The 19,382-nt window shown below is 40.8% G+C and overlaps 2 protein-coding genes across 2 annotated transcripts; one reads left to right on the top strand and one right to left on the bottom strand.

The window, feature by feature from the left end:
- Positions 1 to 598: 598 nt before the first annotated feature.
- Positions 599 to 13,308, top strand: LOC135499611 (isocitrate dehydrogenase [NAD] subunit alpha, mitochondrial-like). Its single transcript, XM_064790487.1, has 11 exons — positions 599 to 628; positions 2,410 to 2,469; positions 2,601 to 2,684; positions 3,116 to 3,288; positions 5,512 to 5,641; positions 6,041 to 6,174; positions 8,240 to 8,342; positions 9,067 to 9,131; positions 9,513 to 9,594; positions 10,127 to 10,279; positions 10,830 to 13,308. The coding sequence occupies exons 1-11, from the start codon at positions 599 to 601 to the stop codon at positions 10,911 to 10,913; spliced, it is 1,098 nt and encodes a 365-aa protein (XP_064646557.1). The 3' UTR covers positions 10,914 to 13,308.
- Positions 13,309 to 14,831: 1,523 nt separating this feature from the next.
- Positions 14,832 to 19,195, bottom strand: LOC135499601 (transmembrane protein 199-like). Its single transcript, XM_064790475.1, has 5 exons — positions 19,018 to 19,195; positions 17,379 to 17,449; positions 16,588 to 16,720; positions 16,295 to 16,413; positions 14,832 to 16,153 (listed from the first exon to the last, which is right to left on the bottom strand). The coding sequence occupies exons 1-5, from the start codon at positions 19,193 to 19,195 to the stop codon at positions 16,073 to 16,075; spliced, it is 582 nt and encodes a 193-aa protein (XP_064646545.1). The 3' UTR covers positions 14,832 to 16,072.
- Positions 19,196 to 19,382: the final 187 nt, after the last annotated feature.

Here is a 19,382-nt window from a genome sequence, read left to right as displayed (position 1 = left end):
CTACCAAAGGGGGTCACTCTGAAATTCTGGTACAAGCATAGGTACCCCCTAAATTAATGGAGTGAGGGGGCCGGGCTTGCGGGCATCCAGTGAGCAGATCAACATGTCCTGTTTCATTTCCCTGGTCTCGGCGATGGCTTCGGTCACAAGAACATAGGCCATTGATGGTGATCTTCCAGCTGAGAAACCATACTTTAATCCATTTTGCCCATCAGTAAGGTCTTTCTCAGTGCACATGAGGCAGATCAGCTCCAGCAGCTTGCCACAAAGGTAGACGTTATTGTGATCCCGCGGTAGTTATCTAGCAGTGAGTAAGGAGTCCTTATTTCCTTTCTTTGGAATTGGGAATTTGTACGCCGACTTCATCACCTTGGGGCCTTCTTTATCTACATAATGGAGTTTAAAAAGGCAGTGAGTTACTCCTTTGCTAGTCGGGAGAGGGACAGTAGTTTTAGATGCTTTGTATTCTTCTCTATCTGCCGCTTTCTTCTTACTCGGGATGCGAGTTCAGGATGCGATTTTAACCGCTATGTTTGGGATTGTCGTCGCGGCTAGGTGGAGTTAACGGCGGTTCTATTGGAATGGAACAAACTAAAAAATGGCTTTTCGACTGTGTTTTCGGCCGTTGGTTAGTGCGAATTAAAACCGAATAACCTCTCCATTATTAATATTTTGACAGTAGTAAAAGTAGCTGATGCAAGATATTGTCATACTGAACATATTCAGAACAAAATCAGTGTTGTTAGATTCGTAAATGACCTGAATTTTCCCACGAATTGCATCCCTTCTCTGCGTCCTTGACAGCTTCTGCATGTCTGCATGCACTGTGTGATGCAGTGCATGCATGCAGATGCACCATGAAATAAATGCATGCATGATGATTCAATACATGATGCCCGGCCCCCCCCCCCCCCCCCCCCCCCACTTCCATAGTCAAGGGGGCCGCAGGTGCGTTCTCGATTTTTCGGGAAAAGGGGGTTAATTTTTAGTCACTCTTGTTTCGGGGAAAAATCCCCGAAAAAATCAATAAATAGGCTAGGGGTGTTATAAGTGCTATTTTCCCTTCAAAAACTGAAAATAGGGGTATATTTTCTCATGTTTTCCTTCCCTGGGTCTTCTTCCCCGAAAAGATTTTTAAAAAGCCCGTTTTACGGGCCGTTTTATCCCCGGTTAAAATTATCTAACGCGCAGGGGCATGCGGTCATGAATCTTCCCGCCACCCCGTTCCCGCTCTTTCCACGCTGCAGAGAGAATAGGGTCCGTCAGGGGTGTTGGTAATCGTGTCAATTCCCTCTCCATGTAGTTGAGCTACACTCAACTCCTACACTCCGCCCGGGCCTAACAGTGTTTCAGCTTCTTTCTTGCCATTTCAGTTATCATGACTAGCAGTCCTCTGTTTTTCAATTCCTCAGTCAGACCTCATAACATGTCATCCATTAATTGGAAATCTACAAGTTGGCCTGATGACATGTATGGGCTGACCCTTCCTTTAGAGGGTAGGGATCCAAGACTCCCTTCAATTAGGGGGTAGGGATCCAAGACTCCCTTCAATTAGGGGATAGGGATCCAAGACTCCCTTCAATTAGGGGGGTAAGATCAAATCCTTCCTTCAAATAGGGGTCAATTTCCTCACAAAAGCCCGCAAATAGGGGGTACAAAAAAATGCTGTTTCCTTCCATTAGGGGGTGATTTTAAAACTTGGGAACAAGCCTATGTACCCCCTAAATAAGGGGAGTAGGGGGGCCGGGACATGATGATTGAATGTACGTACTGATGTTGACCTATTGCACAGGAATTATAAGGGCTTATGGCCTTATCCAACCCAATATATATTGATTCCCTGTGAGAATAAATTTCATTTTGAAAAGCCCTTCAGTCACACTCACAGACAACGTACTTAGTCTTAGGCTATTTGTTTACCATCAAATAAACCTGCCAGTGCCATGCCAAGCAAGTAAGAATAGACAAGCTTATTTGAGGTTATTCATGCTTCCAATGTTCACAATATTCTGAATGGCATGGTTTTTGGTGATGATTTGATTTAAAACATGACTTTTACAAGGCGTATGACCCCCCCCCCCCATGTAAACAACTTTCGTTGCTTGTGAAAATGGCTTTTAGTTTTCAAAACGGCCGATACAACATCAACATTACAAACTCCGGGTCAAGTGCAGGGCCGGCATAGGCTAGCCTAGCCTAGCTTTCTAGCTAGCTTTTTGGTATTTGGGCCTTGAGCATCCATGTATGTTGAGCATTTGACAGGGGGGAAGGTGTTCTGGACAGTGTTACTGTTAGGCCTACTTATCAACTCGTGCCTCTTGCCTAAAATACTTTTCCATTTCTTTCTGTCTTTGGCTCCCTGACCTTTTACAATAGTTTAAGCCTACATCAAAATTATTCTTATTTCAGAGCTCCTTTCTTGGACGTCTGTCTGGGCCTAGAATTGGAAAGAGAAATTACTCTCAAGAGGTAGGTATTTCAGGGCTAAGGAATTAATTCACCTCTTTCAAGATGTGTGCATGACAAGAGTCTCGTAACCTCAGAAACAGTCGCCACCTGGATCAGCCAAATAGATGAACGTGGTACATTGTACTTTTCAGATCCAGACTGTGACTCTTATTCCTGGTGATGGCATTGGACCTGAAATCTCATCGTCTGTTCAGGAGATTTTTGCTGCAGCCCAGGTAAGGACAAAACCTATTAAAGTTTGCATTTTGTACATTTCGCCAGGTGGAAATCGCATAACTGGAAAATGTTCGCTCTTATCTTAGAATAGATAGTTTGTAATGAAAGTTTTATTGCAACGACGTTCGCTACCCCCTGCTTTGAATGGAATTGCAGTGGCCACTTGTGAAAAAATCCAGGGCGAAGAAAGAAAATTGGAAAAAGGCAGGGTTTGGCGCTCTACTAGAAGTCGAAGGTGGACCAGCATACAACATAGCTTTTTTTATGTTCCTTTATTTTCCTGAACCGAGCTACTTTCCAAATGGAAGAGTGTCGGTGACATCACTCTCTAATTTCCTACATGCATGTCTGGCGAGATTTGCATGGAATTGAATTCGTTTGTCCATTTTTCTAAATAGCTTGGTCTCATCTACTTCCTTCTTCTCTACAGGCTCCAATTGCATGGGAACCGGTGGATGTCACCCCTGTGAAGGGGCCGGACGGAAAATTCCACATTCCTACCAAGGCTGTGCAATCTATGCACGGCACGACAGTGGGACTGAAGGGACCGCTTGCAACACCAATTGGAAAGGGTCATCAGTCACTCAATCTTGCACTGAGGAAGTGAGTCGGAGGTCTTGAATCAAATTTTTATTTAGGGCCCCCTATTCAGAGCCATTTGGCCTTGGGTATTGTATTGGAAAACCTGAAAGACGAGTTGTGAGGGGACGAAGGCCATTCTTGGGCTGGCACCAACTGCCATTGCAGCAGTGGCCTGGGTGAATTCGTGCCCTGAAGTGGCTGGCCTCTCTGAATTCGTTCAGCTGTTTGGCCTCACCCTCTAAAAATTTACGGTGTACTTCAAGTAACATCTTGTCCAAGTGAGACCTGATGAAGCAGAGACAAGAGTTTAAATAGAATAAGCTTCAAGTACTTGGGAATTTGCTAAACTGAAGAGCATCCCAGCTCCGTGCTTAAATACATGTACATTTAGCTGCTGTGTAGTTGTTTTTGGCGCGTCTGTTTTACATAGGCCTATTGTACGTAGTATAGACCATTTGTACAGGCGCCCTTCAACTGGTTGAAAACTTCACTAACGTCTGCACAGTATTTAAACTGTACAACAGTCTTAAAGTGATTTACATTTATTTCCCAGCCTAATCCTGAAGCCCTTCTGTTACCTGTAGAAATCTCAAAGACCACATACATTGTACTGTGCAACATTTGGCTATTTTCTCAGCCAAATTCTGATCACAAATCAGACGTTCTTTAATACAGCTCTCAGGTCTCTACATTGGCTTCCTGTGCAACAGCACATCAAGTACAAGGTTCTCCTTCTTACTTACAAGTGTCTTCACCAACTTGCCCCCCAATACCTTTCAGAACTTCTCACCGTTCATACCGTTTCTCGAACTCTGCGCTCTTCATCGGCCGTTCTTCTGTCTATCCCAAAGGCCAATGTCATGTCAGTCGGTGGTAGAGCATTTTCAATTGGAGCCCCTCAGCTGTGGAACAAACTTCCTTCAACTGTTAGGAACTGCAGCTCTCTGTTATCTTTCAAGGGACACCTGAAACATTTGCTTTTTAGCTCACCTCTTAGCAGAGGTGAGCTTATCCCATACCGTGGCGTCCGTCGTCGTCGTCCGTCGTCCGTTAGCAGGGCACGTTTCGTAACTGTTAGAGCTATTGAGTTGAAACTTGGTACACATGTACCCTTATGTAATGACACCTTGGAGACCAAGTTTCGGTCCGATTCGTTTCATAGTTTGGCCACCAGGGGGCCAAACGTTAAAAGTGAAAATATGCAATATCTCCATTAATAGTAGTTGGGAAATTTTGAAAAAAATATGGTAGGTACTTCTAGCAAAGGTGCATCATATATCCTCCGGGTTTTTGATTTGACCTCCTTTTCAAGGTCACAAGAGGTCAAATGGTGTAAATTGGCCGTTAGGATGTAACGATGGCACGTTTCTAAACTGCAATGACTATTGATACCAAATTTGGTACACATTCACCCCTTAGTCAGGTGATCTCAGGGACCGAAGTTTGGTCCAATATGATTCACCACTTGACCACCAGGGGGCAAAATCCAAAAACCTTAAAAATGTGATTATTCCTTAACTTCTTGCCCGATTGCCACCAATTCGATATCATGGGTACATCTAACCACCATACAGTATATGTCACACAGGTTTTTAATTTGACCTTCTTGTCAAGGTCACAGAGGTCAAATGGCGTAAATTCGCCGTCAGGCTGTAACTATGGCACGTTTCTTAACTGCAATGACTATTGATCACAAATTAAGTACACATGTACCCCTTGGTCAGATGATCTCAGGTACTGAAGTTTGGTGCGATCTGATTTGCCATTTGGCCTCCAGGGAGGGGGCCAAATCCTAAATTCTTCAAAATGCCATTATTCCTAGTAATGACTTGCCCGATTGGCACCAATTTTATATCATAGGTACATCTAATTCTAACAACCATTCAATGTGTCACCCGGGTCTTCTTTGATTTGACCTACTTTTCAAGGTCACAGAGGTCGAATGTACTGTAAATTGGCCATTTTGGGGAAATTGTAATTGCTTGGACCTACATCAAACCTAACACTACATGACACAATACCATGCTCTTTATCCATCTTTCCTCCACGTGAGGTGAGCACAATGGCCCTGGCCATTTCATTAAAGAGGCCTATCAAGCGCTTTGAGCGGCCAGTTTATGGTTGGATACTGCGCTATATAAGACTCGTATTATTATTACTATTATTACACTGCCACATTGCTACGCTATACAGCGGATGTGATTTTGTTGACCTCGACCTTCTAACACTTATCTGTCTCTTCAGAGAGTTCACCTTGTATGCTAATGTGCGACCATGTAAATCAATAGAAGGCTATGAGACTCCCTATAAAGATGTGGACTTGGTGACGATAAGAGAAAATACAGAAGGAGAATACAGCGGTATTGAGCATGTGGTAAGTTGTGTTATCGCCCCCACAGACACGCAATTTAAATCCGATGACCTGCGATTGCTGCGGTTTGCAACAAAAGGATCTCTCATCTGCTGGTAAAACTGGTCATCACTGGGTCTGATATTGAAACACAGGTCGCTGCAACCTGCAATGACAACAGCAGACAAGCAATTATCATTGCATGCGATTTGAATTCCAGGTCGCAGTGATTTAAAGCGCTCGTTTGTGGGGCACCTTTTAAAGTTAAGTTTTAAAATATCTTGAACTTGAATTTAAATGCTGTTTGTTTCGGAAAGTTGTCGGCGTTTTTGTTTTTGTTGCAGGTATGGGTTGACATGAACACCTTCAGTCCAAGAACGACTTTTAAAAATCTTCCTCATGTTTTTCTCTCTCCACGTTTAGATCGTTGATGGTGTAGTCCAAAGTATCAAACTCATCACAGAGCAGGCGTCACGGCGGGTGGCGGAGTATGCGTTCAAATATGCCCAAGACAACAACCGTAGTACCGTCACAGCTGTACACAAAGCCAATGTGATGTAAGTGGTCCATTTTACTATGAAATCTTCTATCTTCATGTATTAAGCTGCTGTAACAGCAGGGTTTCCGCCAGGATTAAATTTGATGGGATCAACAAAAAAAAATTTCTAAAAAAATTTTTTTTTTTAAATATTTTTTTTCTTAAAAAGGGTATATGACCCCTCCTGAGACGTTTTTTGGCGCTAAAACCGCTACAATTGGCTCCAAAATGCTCTTATTTTACATATCAAATCATGAAAATTACTCATTTGATCGTAAAAAAAACTTAAGTGCTCAAAATTTAGGGGGGTATCCCCCCTTGAAATATTTTAGGGGGGTTGAATCCCTCCATCCCCCCCTCTGGCGGAAACCCTGAACAGAAGTTTTGGTATGCTGCATAAACCCAGAAAACAATTTCGGCAGGTTTCATTTGTGGTTGCCCCCTTTTTAGCTCACCTCTTAGCAGAGGTGAGCTTATCCCATACCGTGGCGTCCGTCGTCCGTCGTCGTCGTCGTCGTCGTCGTCGTCGTCGTCGTCGTCGTCGTCGTCGTCGTCGTCCGTCGTCCGTTAGCAGGGCACGTTTCGTAACTGTTAGAGCTATTGAGTTGAAACTTGGTACACATGTACCCTTATGTAATGACACCTGGGAGACTAAGTTTCGGTCCGATTCGTTTCATGGTTTGGCCACCAGGGGGCCAAACGTTAAAAGTGAAAATATGCAATATCTCCCTTAATAGTAGTCGGGAAATTTTGAAAAAAATATGGTAGGTACTTCTAGCAAAGGTGCATCATATATCCTCCGGGTTTTTGATTTGACCTCCTTTTCAAGGTCACAGAGGTCAAATGGTGTAAATTAGCCGTTAGGATGTAACGATGGCACGTTTCTAAACTGCAATGACTATTGATACCAAATTTGGTACACATTTACCCCTTAGTCAGGTGATCTCAGGGACCAAAGTTTGGTCCAATATGATTCACCACTTGACCACCAGGGGGCAAAATCCAAAAACCTTAAAAATGTGATTATTCCTTAACTTCTTGCCCGATTGCCACCAATTTGATATCATGGGTACATCTAACCACCATACAGTATATGTCACACAGGTTTTTAATTTGACCTTCTTGTCAAGGTCACAGAGGTCAAATGGCGTAAATTCGCCGTCAGGCCGTAACTATGGCACGTTTCTTAACTGCAATGACTATTGATCACAAATTAAGTACACATGTACCCCTTGGTCAGGTGATCTCAGGTACCGAAGTTTGGTGCGATCTGATTTGCCGTTTGGCCTCCAGGGAGGGGGCCAAATCCTAAATTCTTCAAAATGCCATTATTCCTAGTAATGACTTGCCCGATTGGCACCAATTTTATATCATAGGTACATCTAATTCTAACAACCATTCAATGTGTCACCCGGGTCTTCTTTGATTTGACCTACTTTTCAAGGTCACAGAGGTCGAATGTACTGTAAATTGGCCATTTTGGGGAAATTGTAATTGCTTGGACCTACATCAAACCTAACACTACATGACACAAGACCATGCTCTTTATCCATCTTTCCTCCACATGAGGTGAGCACAATGGCCCTGGCCATTTCATTACCACTGATAAAACTCGACATTTTGCACATGAATATTTTGCGGAACTACAGTACAGGAGCCATGATGCATAATGTAGGAACAAAGGGAATTTTGGCGCTTGCTAGTTTTGCAGATAAGGTTGAACGGAAAAGAATGTCTACAAAAATTTAGCTCTGATAGTGGTGTCACACAGTGCAAAAGAAACCGGGGAACCTCGATAGGTCTACAGGAGAACAGTGGACCAGCAATCCAATGATCTGTGGTTAGAATTCCAATCAAGGCGACTTGCTTTCCTGTACTTATTCCATTCTTAAACTTCTTTCAGAACTAGAGCTGGGATTAAAACCCACCCTTCGTATTTCTTTTTCACCTGTACACCGCATTATCATCAGGGGCTGTCTCATTTGTCGATATTGGTGACTTGATCTGAGTTTAATTGGTCATGCTTTGGAGCCTCATCATTTCCTCCAGCAGTCTTTGTATGTGTACTTAAAAAATGTTTTCAGGCGAATGTCCGACGGTCTCTTCCTGAAGTGCTGCAGAGATGCAGCAGCAAAATATAGAGGGATCAAGTTCCAAGAGATGTATCTCGACACAGTTTGTTTAAATGTAAGTTGTAGTTCAGTCGTATAAGATAGGTGAATTAAATTTCCTCCTCTGGAAATTCCTGCTGAAGACACTTTTTTCTGTAGTTATTTTAGGTATCCCTTTGGTTTAGACTTAATAGCATGCAGATGTATGTTAACTTGTGACCTACCATAACCTAAAATCTCCACATTTTCACTTCTGCGACTTGTGCCTTTGAACACTTTACGATGTAGTTCAGGCTACAGGCATAAATACTACTTTCTACAAAGAAAGGAGAAAACTGGGGTTGCGCAGTGACATGATTAAAAAGGTAGGCTGTGAGATTATGACGTTGAGACCTTATCAGTATTCACTTTAAGTCAACCAACAGTCTGGCGCACCTTTGAATTCCTGCTGAAGACACTTTTTTCTGTAGTTATTTTAGGTATCCCTTTGGTTTAGACTTAATAGCATGCAGATGTATGTTAACTTGTGACCTACCATAACCTAAAATCTCCACATTTTCACTTCTGCGACTTGTGCCTTTGAACACTTTACGATGTAGTTCAGGCTACAGGCATAAATACTACTTTCTACAAAGAAAGGAGAAAACTGGGGTTGCGCAGTGACATGATTAAAAAGGTAGGCTGTGAGATTATGACGTTGAGACGTTATCAGTATTCACTTTAAGTCAACCAACAGTCTAGCGCACCTTTGAATTCCAATCTTCTCAGAATTCTGATGTTGTCGATATTTTCTTTTTCAGATGGTGCAAGATCCTGCGGAATTTGATGTTCTAGTCATGCCCAACTTATATGGTGATATTCTAAGGTAAACAATCAAAAAATTGGAAAAATGGCAGCTTGCAGTGCATGTACTGTGTTGATGCTATTGAGCTGGTTGAGGCGTTTCTGTTACACAATCGCCAATCGACCTTAGTAAGATATGCCTTTTGTACAGGTACTTGTCAACCAGCTTAATAATATCCTCAACACAATACATGTATTTCATTCTAGTTTATAAATTTGGATGCAATTTGCTGTTTTCCCACAGGTAGTTGTACTATGGGGGCTAAAGCACCCCCAGAAGGATTGGGGGCCAAAGTCCCCTTATATTAGGGACAAATTGGTTTTGGATATTCTGTGTATCTTGAGTGGCTTGTAAAACTTCATGTTGTATTTTTACTATGAAATGGTGTTATCTGTTTTTCAGTGATCTCTGTGCTGGTTTGATAGGTGGCCTCGGTGTTACGCCAAGTGGTAATATTGGTGAAGGTTGTGCCATCTTTGAATCGGTATGTATAATTACAAAATAGGGCTTGTTTGGCATAATCCAGCAAATCTTTTCACAATAAAAGAGAATGTTTTCCTACTAATTCTACCTATCGAGATGTTTTTCCTTACGGTCTAGTACGGTATAGATTCCGCACATGGGGTTATCTCTGTACTAAATGGAGACCAGGAGGGTGTAAACTAGTCTCCTTGAATAGAGAGGGTGTCCTTATCAGTAGTGTCCGCTAAGGGAGGTTCCACTTTTCATGCAATGAGGTGTGTAGACGTAATACAGTGGAACCTTCCTTAGCGGACACCTCTCTATTAAGGACTCTAGTTTTGGTCCCAAATTGGTGGTTTCTATTCAATTTGACCTCTCTAATCAGGGCACCTCTCTATTAAGGACAGCACTTGCCAGTCCCAAAGGTGTCCTTAATAGAGAGGTTCTTCTGTACTAATAGACTTGATAACTGAGTGAAGCAGAAGAAGACGCTTCCATACTTACGTGATGTTGCAGTAGTCATGACAATATTTCAACCTAACGCCATCTTTCAGGTGCACGGTACGGCACCAGACATTGCTGGTCTAGACAAAGCTAATCCCACTGCCCTGCTGCTTAGCGCCGTTATGATGTTACGCTACATGGGACTTGGATCGTATGGAGCAAGAATAGAAAAATCCTGCTTTGAGACAATCAGAGAAGGAAAGGTAGGATTAAACGTGATTTACAGAGAAAAAAATCTCTTGTCGAGTTAATTGAGCATGGGTAACTCACAAATGATTGAGAACTGTATACTTCTCTCTTTCCTGTCAATGGGGAGGTCTGAAATGACTTCTGATGGAATGATGGCAGTGTCTTCCCTGACTGTTTAGAACCAGGATGGCCTACAGCACCAATTATGTGGGCTGCCCCGTTCAATTTTTTTTATTTCAGAAATCATTATTAGGACCTTCCTGAGCCATATAAAAACCATACAGTGCACCCAGGTGACTCAAACTCTGCCCTTTTTCACAAACAAATTGTCCGTCAATGTATTTTTCCGGAAAGAGGGAACTGCCTAGTAGCCAATAGGACCACCACACTCGAAGAAGTTTCCCGTCCTGACATTAATGGTCCAGGGCAACAGACCCACTTCTAAATTATAACCCTGTCATCCAGGACGGCTCTGAGTCAGCCAACCTACTCTGTAGATCTGCTTGTAGGGGCCTATACCAGCAGTTTTGCTGTGCTATTCTAACAGTGCATTTTCTCTTTCAGTACTTGACTGGTGATCTTGGAGGTTCGGCGAAATGTTCAGATTTCACGAAAGCCATATGTGACAAAGTTGTAGCAATGGATTGAATCAAATAAACTTCCGCTGACTGACTCTTGAAATTCATGTTTCGTATCAGTTTGAGGTTTTCATGTATGTGCTCTATTCCCAAACCCCCGCCAAAAATATATCTCAAAATCTGTGAAAACAAGAGGAGATAAGTATAAACCTTTTTCACACAATTGAGCCAAACATCGTGAGAGAAATCCTGTTATTAAATGATGTGGATAATGACCACATGATCATAACAAAACAATCCACCCCATCAACCTTTCAATCAATTTTGATAGCAAACTACCAGTGTCACTATCAAGTCCTACTTCTACGTAGTTGCTATCAGTTGTTGTTATGATAAATTGAATGAAGCATTTCTTGTGGGTATCTGAATCCACAAAAAAAACTGTTTTCTCAGAAAGTTGTGGGATCATTTGATGTTTCATTATTTGCTATAATAGTACAGTAGAACCTCCCTTAGTGGACACCTCTCTATTAAGGACACCCTCTCTATAAAGGACACTAAATTTGGTCCCAAATTCGGTGTTTCCATTCAATTTGACATCTCTAATCAAGACACCTCTCTATTGAGGACAGCACTTGTCAGTCCGTAGGGTGTCCTTTATAGAGAGGTTCTACTGATCTTTTTCTTGCTAGTTTGATGTAAAATACTCAAATCTTTTAATGTCCAGGCTGCGTTTTAGTTCAAATGTGTAAGTTTTTTTCTCATTGCCCAGTAGTCCAAATGGCTTTATGTGAAAACTTTTGGCTGTATTTGAAGAGTTGCTGTTAAAGTTAGTGCAGTGGAATGTTAGGGCCATACATGTACTTGGTGTAAAAAACGCGATACACTTTTAAAATAGAATAGCGTCAAAATTTATTCAGAACATTTATCCAATCCTTGTATTATCATATATACAATGTATGTAGCTAAGCTGGCTGCAGGCTGCAGCGTTAAACTGACATTGAAAGAAGCTACTGTACGTTGCTGATTTTGAGGTTATTTCTTGTGATCTTGACACACAGCCGAGCTAAATCATACAATCATCGAGGCTAAAAACTATTATTTAACTAGGTTCTAAATATATTCTTGATGCTACATGATTGTATTCAATTTAAAAGTGTATCGTGGTTTTTTTACACCCAGTAGTTAACAAAAAGTGCAAGAGAATTGGAACTGATTTTACTGTAGATATTAGTGCTGTTAGTATGTGTTAGGGCCCAAATGTTCAAAGCATGTTAGCTCATATCAGCATGTTGACATTTTGTTGCATGTAAATTTATATGAAATGTCATGTCATCTTGAGCTAACACGCTTTCTAACAACTGGGACTCTGAGATTTTAAACTCAGGTAAATAAGTGTTCTGAAAGTAGAATGTTGGAAAGTTGTCAAATATGTAGACCAAATTGTTTAGTATCATTACTAAGGCTTTAGTTAGAATGGCATCAGTAGTCGTACTTCCACCTATCAAATCCCTGTGTCTTTTGCGCTTACACCTATGAATTGCCGTGTCTAAATAGACCCGTGTGTCAAATCCCTGTGTCTATCGGGGGCTAATTAAGACCCGTGTTCAACACGGGTTTTTTGATAGGTGGAATCTGAATAGACACGGCAATTGCAAGTTCTAAGATCCGGCGACAGATGGCGCGGTGTAGTTGCCTCGGTATTACGCCCCCTCCAACGGGAAAGAAACACAGGAGAGCTCCCTACCTACAGCACACCTGTCGCCGGGGCTATTAACCATTATCTAACACCACTGATAGGTGTAAGTGCGCCCCGGGTTTTTTGACACACGGCGAAGACACAGGTATTGAAAAATCACAGGGTTTTATGATAGGTGGAACTACGACTAATATTTGCTTGGGTTCTATCATCAAAATGTTACACCTTCCAGTTACATGTATGAGATTTTAAATGTTAACCCAGTTAATGTACAGTGTAAAAGAACAATGCATCATTTTTCATCAGGTTGGGACTCCCTTCATTCAAATTGAAAATTGAATAAAGAAATTTCTAATGTAATCGACAATGCTGTTATATAGACAGACATACAATACTATAAATACCAAATTTGAATCCATGTAATTGCATTATTGTGTACAAGACAGCGATCCAAACTTCATGGCGTCTTAGAATTTGTATTTTGAAACCACAGCTAATTTAATTGCAACACCTTTAAGTTCTATTTTTCTTGAGTCACCAGTGCTGCGCATGTAAATATGGTATAATAACTAGAATGATCTCAAGGATAGCCTCTCCTTGATGATACCAATGTGTGTATCTATTTGAATGAGGTAGCCTAAAGTAGATCAATGTCGTACATTTCTTATAGGTGAGCTACCTGTACTTAAAATACGAAACCAACTGTGATCTCCATTTTGTGTGGTTTCAGATCATTCATGTAATCATTGTAAAGTTGTTTAATAAGTTTACCTAAAAACATTTTATCTTATTTCCTTTCCTATCATCTCTGATAGTGGCCATATGAATACCCATTGTATCTGCAGAAAGATGATTGGGACGACGTCATCTCAATGACCATAAGCCAGCAAGATGCTCATTAGGAGTCTCAATTGCATGAATGTTGGTCGTGACAATATTGTTTCCAGGGCTACAGAATACATCCTACAGTCCGGCCACACTACTGTGCCCCCCGAGCTGATGTTTACAGCTATTTAATGCAGAATTCTCCAAAATTCTTACTGCCCTTTCTTACAACGTATGGCGGGAAGTCTTGCACAGCGCACAGAATACTCGATACAATGACCTGTATGCATGGAACAGGCAGCGCCTAGTTGCACATATCCATCTGTTTGGATCTGCTTTGAGAGTGAGGTGTTAGATGTGAGAGTGGCACTTCAACAGGAGCATCACTGCAAAGCTATCAATGACCACATTGCAAAGTGAAAGAATTCTGCTGTGACGAAGTATCAATGACCACAGTCTCTAGACTTTATGGACTACGTGAATCTTTCAACAGGTCATTCATTGCCATCTGGTCTGGACAAATGGACCAGTCATCCTGTATGCATCATTTGGTTGCACCAAAGTCGCAATGTACATGTATGGTAAAGTATTATTGACGGATCAAGATTGCGATATTGTCTCTTTGAACATATCCACCTGTCCTGTGAAGAATTCCCATCAGTGAAGTGCACTTCCCTGGACTCTCAAGTTTGTTGTGGAAAAGCTGTGTCCCTGCCACACAGTCGGTGCCCCTCTAAGACCTCAAACAGTGAAGCTACTTGTTAATCTTGTCCTACTTGAAATAACACACCTCACAAGAATATTTCTTTAAAATGCTTTTATTGACCCGTTCTTTCAGGTCGCAATGGTCCCCTTTGTACGAGTACAAATATCATATCACGATCAATGTTTAAATGGCATCCTAAAGTCAGGAGAAATGACCACACACTTTTGGATAGCTGTACGAAAACTACTTTGTGCAAAGTTTGATGTTGATGAAATCTTCAGAATGTTGTTTTTAGTGTCATTAAAAAATATCTACCTGAAAAAAAATCAGCTCCTTTCCAGCCACCCCCCTTTGTCAAAAGGCTCCAATGAAGCCAAAATGTCTTTACTAGGTTTGCAAATCTCCAACCCAGATGTATTAGGTCCCAAAATCAGATTTAAATAACCAAACTTTCAAGAAATATGCCCAGTAGTTTCTATAATGCAGTCCAAAAGGTTGTGATCAGTTACTTCTGGAAAACCCTGTAAATAGTATTTTTTCATATGTATTTAAGATATGCAAACTGAATCATAAACCATATGAAAAAAAGACTATTTATAAATTAGAATAAATTATCAAATATCTACATATTATGTTAAGTGTAAATAAAGCTGCATCGAAGTAATGACTGAATTAATGTTCTCGGTTTACTAAAGAAAGATTCGTGTGAATTACTGCCGGCTGACAAAAGTGCCACGCAAACAGGATATTTTTACATGTATGCAGCGACCTGCGACAATTATCACCGAGTTGAGCAATAAAAAAGATTGCTCGTCTGTGGGTAAAACCAATAATCGATTGGTTTGCTAATTATCGCAGGTTGCAGCGATCGCAGATTGTCACAGGTACCTGCAATAACCATTGCAAACATGAGTTTTGTTGCATGCATTATAGCAGGTAGCGGCAAGAGAAGTTTGTTACTTTTATTATATCTATTAATCTATTATAGATGCCCTGTCTATAATAGATTTTCATCAATATGATAAAAATGTCTTTATACAAATAATCAGCTGACTAAAGTAGTTATCTTTTTTAATTACACTGTAACCTCCCTTACAAACATCTCTCTTTTAGGGACAACCTCTCTATGAAGGACACTAGTTTTGGTCCCAAATTGGTACTTTCCATTCAATTTGACCTCTTTAATCAGGACACCGCTCTATTAAGAACAGCATTTGTCAGTCCCGAGAGTGTCCTTAATAGAGAGGTTCATTTCAATGAAGCTGCATACAAAAATCTAAGTGGACGCGTTGCAGGGGCTGGATCAATGTCCATTCTTACTGAACCCCAAACGAGCCCCAGTCCTCAAATTTTGTATACCACATAATTTTACCTGCTAGTTATAAAATGCCATTTTCTCTATCCACACACTTAAAACTGTCAACAGAATACAAAGGAAGGCCTTTATACTTCCCTCTATCAAATCAAATCAACACTGGAATCTTTTTAGCTATACAATACAATGCATTCTGATATGCAGTACATTCTATACATGTACACACCTTGATTGCAATTTGCAATTCACATATTATATACGGTGCCTCATTTTTGTGGCAGCGATCTTGATAGGAGTGTTGGATTTGACCGAACAAAGAAACTTTTCAGTAAGTTTTGTGCAACAAATTGTTAGATTTTTTTTGGTGTGATGGAATTGAAATAAACACCATATTTGTTGGGTCTCTGTTCTACTATCAAGGCCAATGGGTAAAGCTCCCCCACTGAACCTAATCCCAAAGCACCTCAGGTTTTGGCCAACATTTTAGCTCCACCCCTCCCAGCGTAGTGTTAAAATTCCAACAACAATTGTACCAATACTTTGCTCAGCCTATTTATCATGATATCAGCAATATCCCTGAAACTTGAACATTCCGGACACCTCATCCTTTGTCTACATTGGAATCAACAGAGAACTGAGTATTCAAACGATGGTTTATATGACATCAATTGGGTGGCACGGGTTTCATTCAATGTTGTACATCAGCAGGAAGTAAAGATCAGCAAAGAAGACAAGCGTTGAGAGCACCAATCCGGAGCAGAGTTGCTGCAAATGGAAAAAACAAACATCATAAATTTTCAATTACATTACATGTAAAAATAGCAATTACAGTCGAACCTCCCCTAGCGGACACCTCTCTAATAAGGACAACCTCAAATTGGTTATTCGTTGACTGCAGATACTTACTGCTGGTACATTTGGCTCGTCCAGTGAATACTCTGTTGCCTTGTAACCAAAAGCAAAAGCACCAGCAACAGTAATGAGGAAATTGAAGACCGACACAAGTTGACGATTCACTGCTTTCACTGAAAAACAAACGAAAACATTTCAAAATCAATTTTGAACAATGCCATCCTTTCAATTCTACGGTTTGCTGTGCCCTTGAGACCCTGCTGCACGAACAAACTATAAGGTCCTTCCAGTAAGAATAACAATTTGACAATCAAGGATTGAAGAAAATTATGTCACTGGATACTTACTCTCTTTTCCAAAATCTTTTGTCGTTGTTCGATCCATTATTTCCACTGCATCGATATCTCCCACCATCCTTCTATAGTCTTTATTGGCTAGCTCAGCCCTCAGCTTCTGGCAACGCGATTCCAATTGAGGATTCTGAAGATAGAGTCCATTTTGGAATTGAAAGATACACCGAATATTACGATACAAGTCCAGGTTCCGAGCATCTCTTACTCCTGTCCTGAATACCAAGTCCATTCAATGTTCCTCTTCAAAAAGGGCTCTGCATACATGTATATCTTTGCAATGAGCTGATATTTGGGTTTAGATCAAGAAATACTGGAAATATCATAGACAGCTACCAAGCATAAAGATGGCTTCCAAGTATAACGATTGGCAAAACACACACAGTACAATACAATAAGCAAACAAATCAAAAAGTTTTGCTCACTTCAGCCTGGAGGTATTAGAATTCATTAGAACAATTCTTCCCCACGATCCCCAAATTCAAATACCCAAGCCATATAAGAAATGGTTTTTAAAACAAGGCAGCAGGTTTTCTCCAACACACAAGATTGAGAGATTCAAAACTCAGGAATATGATAAGCTCAGATGCTCAAAATAGCTGCAAATACTACCCAGTTTACAGCATGCCTTTGCAGTGCAGCCAATCCTCTACTCAGAAACACTGACCTACATGTATATACTCATTACAGTAGTGCCAACCGACCCAATCACAGGCTACTTTTCCTTTAAATGCAATTCCGAAATCAACATGATGAAACAAAACTTCTCTCTTTTTTAAATGACATACCCTTGCTGGCTTTTCCACCTCTGGCAGCACCACCTCACTTCCTTCAAGTAATTCATGTAAATAGACATCACCTGCAACAGGAGTAAAGATGCATGGGGTCATCCTAAACAGACTTCGCTAGGTTAAAAAGAAGTCCGCCATTCATAATTACTGGTGGTCCAGGAACTAGAAATGCAGCTAAACACATTGATGCTGTAGTACAGTTTGCAGTTTTCTGAAACTTGGCATCTATAGTTTTTTTATAATTCAGGAGATATGTATTTAAGCAATTGGTATTAACACCTATACATTGTCTGCCAAATGTTCAGACTGATTTATCAAAGAGTGTGCAGCACATGCAGCTATATATGAACAGGCTGCCTAAGAAGTACAGTAGAACCTCCCCTTGCGGACACCTCTGCCAGGCGGACACCTCCGCATTACGGACATGTTCGTTCAGTCCCGATTTTTTCTAAGTCATTTGTTTTAACCAAAACCTCTGTAGAGCGGACACCTCTCTGCTCCGAATTGCACCAAGGCCATGGTGACTTTTTGGTCCAATCACCTCACAATTACGGACAGTAAGCAAAAACAATGGCTTCCCGTGTTCACTTAGGTAGTCGATTAGACAGGTGTGAAGTTTGCGTATTTGATGAATATAATTAGACAATGTGTTCAGTTAATTACAGGGTGGAGTGAATTCAATGTCCTTTGCTCTCCTAGTCCTATGTTTCGTTTAATTATCTTCACTGCTCATCACATTGCCAAGCTACTGTATATTCTAACATTAATTGCAGTCCATTGAGTTGTTTGTCCCCTTGTGCTCTAATTACAAAGAATAAAGCTTGACGTGTAGTAGCTCAATGTGTAGTAGCTTTTATACAACTAATTAAGGATGTACGCTGTCTATGTAGTATGTAGCTTACGAACACAACCTGCATATATCAATGTTGGCAAATTCATATGACCTCCACTAGAAATGCCATAAGGTATTACAATAAAGTAATTTCAAATTCGCATATAAATCGCATCAAATTGTTTGAAGTAAAATATTCAAAATTAAATGGAATATGTAATACCCCGGTACGTAGACTTAGCTTCACGACCCCCGCGTTCATACACATGAATCCACTTTTTGAACAATAATGGCATAACCTCCCTATTAAGGACACCTCTACATTACGGACACCAACACCCAGTCCCATGGGTGTCCGCAATAGAGAGGTTGTACCGTAGTTGCGAGGCCACATTTTGATCTAGCTACGATTTAGATCAAGCCAGCTTGAAGTCCGGACCAGGTCTTACTGGACCGCAATTTTGCAGTAGAAGTACCGGCATAACTAATCAGTTTGTACCAACCTAGTGTCAGTAAACAGTATTGTATGACCTGCAGTAACCTATTATAAAACCTGCAGTTGACTTGCTTGTTTGCGAGCAAATGTTTTGCACATTGACGTTGAGACCTTGAACTTTCCATAGTTGAATATCACCCTGGAGTTTTCATGAAACTTAAGAAATTGAACAATGCTGCTGTGCAGAAAGATACACAAATACTGCAGTGCATTATTGGATGTCGTGCTGTGTAAATACAGTATACTGCGAATTTATGGTCCCGAGTGACCTGTTGACTGCTTTGAATGATAAAACAATCATTTCTCACCTTCTTTGGAGAGAAACGTGTGTAATTGAGTCACCAAAGAATATGGAATGGTTTGAGATTTTCCCAATGTTTCCAAAGATAACTTAAGATCGACTGGACATTGTGGGTTTGAGACGGCATCGGTGATTTTGTCTCGCAAAAAAGCTGAAAAATTGACCAAAATTTCGACGGCAGCCATCTTGAATATTGGTGTAATAGCCGTCAATATCAGTAATGTAACTGCCGATTTTATTTCTTTTGCAAAATAACTTTGCCACGAGTTATGTTCATTGACATTTTAACACAATTATCTGTATTTTCAGGTAAAATAATACTTTATCAATTCATTACTTTTGAAATTAGCAGCAATCGCGTAGGCCGCACCG

The sequence above is a fragment of the Lineus longissimus genome, chromosome 2 (genome assembly GCF_910592395.1).
Source record: "Lineus longissimus chromosome 2, tnLinLong1.2, whole genome shotgun sequence".
Lineage (NCBI taxonomy): Eukaryota > Metazoa > Nemertea > Pilidiophora > Heteronemertea > Lineidae > Lineus > Lineus longissimus.
The sequence above is the reverse complement of the archived record's forward strand: the minus strand, read 5'-3'. Positions and strand labels throughout refer to the sequence as shown.